This window comes from Phyllostomus hastatus, unplaced genomic scaffold (genome assembly GCF_019186645.2).
Source record: "Phyllostomus hastatus isolate PE091 unplaced genomic scaffold, TTU_PhHast_1.1 phas_contig_159, whole genome shotgun sequence".
Taxonomy (NCBI): domain Eukaryota; kingdom Metazoa; phylum Chordata; class Mammalia; order Chiroptera; family Phyllostomidae; genus Phyllostomus; species Phyllostomus hastatus.
Window position 1 is genome coordinate 8,692,526 of NW_025333640.1, and position 7,709 is coordinate 8,700,234.

The following is a 7,709-nucleotide window of genomic DNA, read 5'->3' on the forward strand; positions in this document are numbered from 1 at the left end:
TGAAATATTCTCAAATCGCAATGATTGTTTATGAACAAAGGACTGAAGCCTTACTGATTCAAGGAAATTAAGCACATCCTCTAACCAAATCCTAGCTGTATGGAAAGCCACTCTGAATATCAATAAAAACATAAAATCTTAAATACATGCATACATACATACATAGACCCAAATGGAAAATCTTGAGCTGCTAAATATTATAATAACCAAAACAAAACACTTAGTAGAAGAGGTCATCAGAAAATTTCAGCAGGTAGAAAAAATGTAAACCAATTTGACAGGTTATTAAGGATCTCACAATTAGAAAAAAGTGAAGGAAACATGGGAAAGAAATAATATTTGTGTCTCTGAGAAATATTTGTTGACATCTTTTTTCTTTATAAAAATTATGGACACTAGGGTTCCCTTTTCTCCACAACCTCTCCAACACTTGTTGTTTGTTGCTTTGTTTATGATGGTCATTCTGACTGGTGTAAAGTGGTATCTCATTGTGGTTTTAATTTGCATCTCTCTGATAGCTAGCAATATTGAGCATCTTTTCATGTGTCTCTGGATCCTCTGTATGTCCTCCTTGGAGAAGTGTCTGTTCAAGTCCTTTGCCCATTTTTTTAATTGGGTTGCTTGTCTTCTTAGAGTGGAGTCATGTAAGTTCTTTATATTTTTTGGAGATGAAACCCTTGTCTGAGGTATCATTGGCAAATATGTTTTCCCATAAAGTTGGTTCTCTTTTTATTTTAATACTGTTTTCTTTAGCCTTGAAGAAGCTTTTCATTTTGATGAGATCCCATTTGTTGGTGGGATTGCAGACTGGTACAACCACTATGGAAAACAATATGGAATTTTCTCAGAAAACTAAAAATGGATCTGCCTTTTGACCCAGCAATTCCACTGCTAGGATTATATCCTAAGAACTCTGAAACACCAATCCAAAAGAACCTATGCACCCCAATGTTCATAGCAGCACAATTTACAATAGCCAAGTATTGGAAGCAACCTAGATGCCCATCAGTAAATGAATGGATCAAAAAACTATAGTACATTTACACAATGGAATTCTATGCAGCAGAAAGAAAGAAGGAGCTCCTACCCTTTGCAACAGCATGGATGCAACTGGAAAGCATTATGCTAAGTGAAATAAGCCAGGCAGTGAAAGACAAATACCATATGATCTCACCTTTAACAGGAACCTAACAACAAAACAAAAAAACAAGCTAAATATAACCAAAGACACTGAAATAGAGAACAATCTGACAGTGTTCAGAGAGAGGGAAGAGGAGAGGGAATTTTAGGGGAAAAGGGGAAGGGTTTATAGGAAGAAGTATAAAGGACACATGGATAAAAACTAGGGGTGGGTGGAAATGGGGGGAGAGGGGAGGGCTGGGTGGGTGGGTTGGGATGGGAGTAAAAGATAGAAAATTGTACTGCAACAACAATTAAAATAAAAAATTAAAAAAATAAAATAAAAAATTAAAAAGTTATCACAAATTAAAAAAAATTACCAACAAAAGTGTAGAATGTATTTTTATTCTTTTCTTTCTTTTCACTTTCTATAATTCTGCATTACTAGGGGTGTTAGAACATTTGTATATTCTGTAATTTCTGAAGCTCAATATTTATTCTTTTATTTTTTTGTGTACATCAATTAGTGTGGGAATTTTTCCATTGCACTGCTTTCCAGATAAATGATTTTGTATTTTGCCATGTCCAAATTACTGTGCAAACCATTGACTGAATTCTTATACTTTTCATATTTTAGTTTTGAAATATGAAAATTATTTGAAAATGTTCAGTTGATTCTTTTATATATTTTGACTCACTGAAAATATTCTACACATTTTAACATGTTTTGTATACTTATTCTATTTTAAAATGTATTAATCATAATTACTTTTTTAATGCACTCTTGCTCCACCATCTGGATCACCTTCACATTATGGTTTCTCTTTTTCTTTCCTTTTCTTTTTTTTCTTAGTAACAAGTCATACATTTTAATCACATCAACAGGTTAATTGTATGCAGGAAATTGTGTATAAGCAACCAAACAAACTCCAGGTGGCTTCTTTATAAAAATTTTTTTTAACTATTTTTTAAAAGATTTTATTTATTTTTAAAAAGAGGGGGAGGGAGGGAGAAAGAGAGGGAAAGAAACATCAATGTGTGGTTGCCTCTCACATGTCCCTACCTGGGGACCTGGCCCACAACCCAGGCATGTGCCCTCACTGGGAATCAAACCAGTGACCTTGTGGTTTGCAGCCCCTGCTCAATCCACTGAGCTACACTGGCCAGAGTTCCAGGTGGCTTCTTTAGAAAGTTCCCTCTCTTTCTTCTGTATGAGAAGCTGATTGCCTTAGGTCATGAATAGTGCTAGGTGTGACGAGTTTTTATTTTTATTTTTATTTTTTTTTGTGAGGTGAGTTTTTAGTAAATCTGGGGTGAATTCTCCTTTTCTTGTGTTGCTCAGGTGTGGACCTGCTAGACTTTGAATTGTGATTTTATGTGACTGTGTTTTCTCAGCTCTAAAACATTATGGGGGATTCATATCTATCACCTAGAAGTTCACAATGCAACTCTTCAATTGTTTGCCACATGCAACATCAAAATCAGATAAGTGTGTATGAGGAGAGAGTACAGATGCTTGAGATCAGCCTACTTTTCCTATGTCCTGTGTCCAAAATACATCATGATTTTAGGAAACTATGCTTCTGAGAAATTTCAGATTAGCTGTTCAGCCTGCCACAAAGCTCTTAAATTAAGCAGTTGTGACTTTGGGAAAATTGTTGTGAACCTCATAAAATACATAAACACTTTATACAAGGGTGGGGCAAAAGTTGGTTTACAGTAGTTCATATGGAAAATAATAGAATAATTAATGATTAATAAAATAATAAACTCTTTCACATACTCACAACTGTAAACCTACTTTTGCCCCCCCATATCATGCATTGTAATAATATGTGGATTGAAAGTTACTGTCTGTGAAAAGTGAGAGCTGTTAATGAGGCAAGACTGGCATGAATAGTAATAAAAATTTTTCCAGGTTTCCAGTCTCCCTTTAGTTGCCCACAATTGCAGAAACTAATAAGGAGAGGACTGGCAAAGAAGAAATTTGATGTGTGTGTTTGCATTTCCTTTGGGACAAAGCAGAGTACAGATGGGAAGGACGGTTAGGATTGAAACAGCAAATTAAAATCACACAATACACATAACCCAGGATCTGTGCCGTTGCTCACAAACACAAAGAGACTAATTCCATGAACAATTAAACACTAAAATTATTTAAAATAATATAAAGTAGAAATACTCTAGGAATTAGCATATTTGGCCAATTGTTTAATGGCCAATGTTTTATGATCCCAAATGATAAAATATCTTGGGGATTATGTCAATGAACTGTGATACAATTCTGTAACATTTCTACAGCAAGGAGACTAAAACCTGGAACATGGGAAAATTCGGTAAGACTCGGTTTCTTTATTGAAGCTGTATATTGTTGCTTTTCTTTCTACGATGCAATCAGAACATTTTGTTGTTCATCTTTCAGTGAAATTGAACATCTTGCTCTTCTTCCTTAGGTAAAGGCTTGACATTTTGGTCTTCTTACACATGAAGGTGGAACATTTTGCTCTGTTTCAGTTGAAGATGGAACATTTGGCTCTTCATTATTATGTGTTCTTTTGAATTTCATAAAACCCAAAATTAACAAGCATGATACAAAAACAAAATTAATCAGCCAAAGTTCTATCAGGTACATCTTTTTCCCCCCCATTTTGTCACTTTTTCTCCCAGGAGGTGGGCCACTGTCGATACTTCCCCCATAGCCCTTTTGCTGGCAGGTGGGAGGGTCCCACTCACGGCTGCAGTGGCAGTTGTTTCTGTTGTTACAGACCCCATTCATATGGGTCTCAGGTGAACACCCAGTTACCAGGAGGGACAGATGGACACACTTCCTTTTGATGCACACATGGTCTGCACCACACTCTATACCATCTTTCACATCACCAATGTCAGGAATGGCCATCCCCAAGTGGTAGTCGGTACCCCAGCAGGTGATGTCATTGAAGCGAGTCCAATGCACAGTAGAATGATCTCTCAGAAGGGGAATTTCTCTCACATTCTCACACTGCAACCTCCCACACAGGACATCTGACATGTTACACTGCACGTATCTGGAGCCACGGATACCAGTTCCCAAATCGTTCACCATGGGTGTTCATTTTGGTGTAGCAACTCTGATTGGCACTCTTGGCCTCTTTGCCAAAAATGTTCCTACACTGTTCTTCACGGTTATTGCATCTCTTCTCATAGCAGTAGCCACTGTCCTCGCATGGGATCCCATCCTGCACATACACATCTTCTGGACAATGGTTGGATGTCCCATTGCACCACTCTGGGAGATCACATGTGTTTTCCTGTTGTCTACACACTGTGCCTGTTGGCAGGATCTGGCAGTCTTGGCAACAAAGCCCAAAAGCACAGGCAGCCCCCAATCTCAGGGTACAACTTAATTGACAACAGGGATCTTTTATATAGAACTGCAAAGTGCCACAGTCACACTCTTTTCCTCCTTCAACCACACTGTTTCCACACTGTGTAACTGTGAAGATGTTCCCTGTATTTGATAAAATGTAGAAACAATTTCATTTTGCAATGGTGTTCATGAAGTCAGCATAACTGCAGTTGCTGAACCTAGTTGTATCTACTTTGATGGATACATTATGCAGGCCCTATACCTACATTTAAGGTGTTTTCATCATGTTTTATACCCAAATTATGACCAAGTTCATGTGACACAATATATGCAAAATCATGCACATCATCATTCATGAAACTATCAACTCCACAGTTAAAATGAAAGTTACATACTCCTTCAACATAGGCTAAGCCCACAGAAATAACATAGTGCTGCTTTACGAAAACATGTGCAACATCATGGGTTAAGCAGTTATTAAAGCTGTTTTTCTTCCACCTGCAAAATCCCACCAAGAGATCACTTATGTTATTTACTGGAAGGAGGTTTCTTGCATTTGAGACCTCAATTCCCATTAAAACCACATCAACATCCAGTGAGCTCAAGAAGTTATCAATTCCATTGACAACAAGGAATACTTCATACTGCACTTTTGTGGTGTTACTTGCACGATGCATGTATCGATTGTAGTCCACCACCACTGCCAGCTCAAGAAACCGCTTGTGGGTCCACCAGCCTTCATACCCACTCTGCATCAAGGTGAAATTAACAGTCTCTTGAAACTTCAATTGTCGTGCTGTTTCTTCATCTGTCAAGCCACACCTCATGGGTGGGAATTGTGTCTCCTTCCTGTCCACCTTGTATATGAGATGTTCAAACGTGGTAGAATGCCTCTTGGGCTCTATTTCATACACAACGTCATTTGTCTGTAATGTTCTTTGGAAACCCCCCAAACAGGTACAGAGGGTCACCATGGATTCTGGGTCCCCTTCCACATAGCCTTGATAGTAGCAGTCATTCTGGATGAAAGGCTGTTCCAGAAGGAGGGCACCCTGGTTTGTGTAGCTGAACACTTGAAGGTGTCTGGATAGCAAATAGTTATTGACCTTCATGTGGACAATATGTTTCTGGCCCCCAAAATGCATACTGTAAGAGAGCCAACATCCAGGTTTCATGCCCAGACTGATGACTGTTACCTTCAGCGGAATCACCACCCCCAGAGGACCATGGCGTTGGGAGTGCCCAACCTGGGACCATTGGTATAGGAACAGAAACACCCCCAGCCAGAGTGACAGGACAGTGTTCCTTACATGCACCAGGTCCTCATCCATGGCCATTATGGAGCCACCATATACAGCCATTGGTGAGAACAAAATATGATGGGAGGAAGTGTCACTGTTCTGTGTTGTCTCTCTGAGCTGGGTATTCAGCACTGACTTAAAATCTGTTCTCTGGCAAAGTCGCACCATCAGAGTAGCACACTAAAAGAGAAAATAAAAAGAAGAGTATAGATGGGGTAGGGGTTTTGAACAGGCCAAGGTGGAAGAGGAAGAAAAACATACAGATTAAAATGGTTTAGCGTTTGGCTCAAGACATGACTCAGAATACTGCATGCATTTGCCCTTATGGAATGGTAAGACAGTGTGAGACTGCGGGTGTATGAAAAATGGTGATTAGTCATAGACTGACACTTTTTGAATCTAGATGAATGGCACATAGTGATTAATGACACTGTTCTTTAAATACCTGAACATGTGTGAACATTTTCACAATAAATGTATAAAACAGGAAGTTTTAATGGAGAGGTAAACATATGTTTTAAGAGGGAGTCTCTTTATACATATTGATTTGGTATACATAATATATAGTTTTTTCTTTCAATTTTCTTTTTCTACCATTATTATTTTGAAACCACTTTTATTTTTCAATTATGATTGACAAACAATATTATATTAGTTTCAGGTGTACACCTCAGTGATTAGACCTTATATAACTTACTAAGTAACCATCCCAATAAATCTTGTACTCATATGACACCATACAAAGTTATTAGAATATTATTGATTATAGTCACTGTGCTGTACTTTATATCCCAATGGCTATTCTATTACTACCAATTTGTACTTTTTTTAATCCCTTTGCCTTTTTCACCCAACCCCCTCCCATCTGGCAACCATCAAAATGTTCTTTGTTGTTGGGGGGGGGGTGGTCACAAGATGGTGGCAGAGTAGGAGAATCTTTCTCACAGCTCCTCCCAGAACCAAAAGAGAAGTAAAAAAAAGAGAAGGAAACAGCTATCTGAAGTAACCAGTCGAAGACTACCCGAAGAGGAGACTTTTAACCAAGGGCGAGCAGAAACCGCCTTGAGACCAGTAGGAAGAGTGGAGATGCGAAAGGGGCCGGCCCATTCCCAGGGGTGGCAGGCTGAGCTGATGGCGTGGCTGTGGGAGCTTCTGCCTGAGGGGAGTGAAGCCTGAACCCCAGACTGGGCTTCCTTGCTGGGCTGCCAGAGCTGGAATCAGCTGCCCTCATAGCATCCGGCGGTGAAAGGCCATGGGACTTCTGTCTTTCCCGGAGAGACAGAGCCCTCTGGAGACAAAGCCACTATTTTTTTTAAGGGGCCAAAGCACAGATTTTTCATTTGCAGCCATTCACCTTGGGGTCTGGTGAAGAGAGGGTGGTGTGGACTAGAGTAGCCTGAGGAGAGTCTGGAGCAGGGAGCACTGGGGGAGGTTGCAGGGGTGGTTGCTGGGATCCCTGTGCCGGGACATCACCCAGTACTGCAGCGGCCATTTTCCTGAGAGGAGCAAGCCCCTACTATGGGCAAAACAATTATTCCACTCTCTGGGATACAGCTTGTCCCTACCCTCTGGAATTCTGCTCACCCCACCTGGCATCTTTTCAATTTATTTTTTCCTCCAACCTGCATCTTAACCCCTGATGAGGAGACAGAAATATAGGCAGAATCATGGAGTATCAGAGACTGACTTTAGGGCGTGGTCATTCCAGATACTTCCCTGGGAACCAAGCTAGTGCTTCCCCCTCATGGGAGAGCCATGGAAATACTTTTCTGGTTTCCAAAAGACCCACTCTGGGTTCTGGAGTCAGACTCAGTTGTGTGGTTCAGGGGTGGAAGAAGACACCTGCCATCTTCCTTGAAGTCTGAACAACATTTCCTCCTCCATGAGAGATCCAGGGGTCCTATCCTCTCCATTCTACCAGAAACCCTCTCAGAAAGTTG

At 40.0% G+C, this 7,709-nt stretch overlaps 1 protein-coding gene across 1 annotated transcript; it reads right to left on the bottom strand.

Annotated features, from left to right (window-relative positions):
• Window positions 1-4,151: 4,151 nt before the first annotated feature.
• Window positions 4,152-5,829, bottom strand: LOC123813934 (disintegrin and metalloproteinase domain-containing protein 20-like). Its single transcript, XM_045831381.1, has 2 exons — window positions 4,731-5,829; window positions 4,152-4,609 (listed from the first exon to the last, which is right to left on the bottom strand). Exons 1-2 carry the CDS (start codon window positions 5,827-5,829, stop codon window positions 4,152-4,154), a joined length of 1,557 nt encoding a protein of 518 aa, XP_045687337.1.
• Between the last annotated feature and the right edge of the window lie 1,880 nt (window positions 5,830-7,709).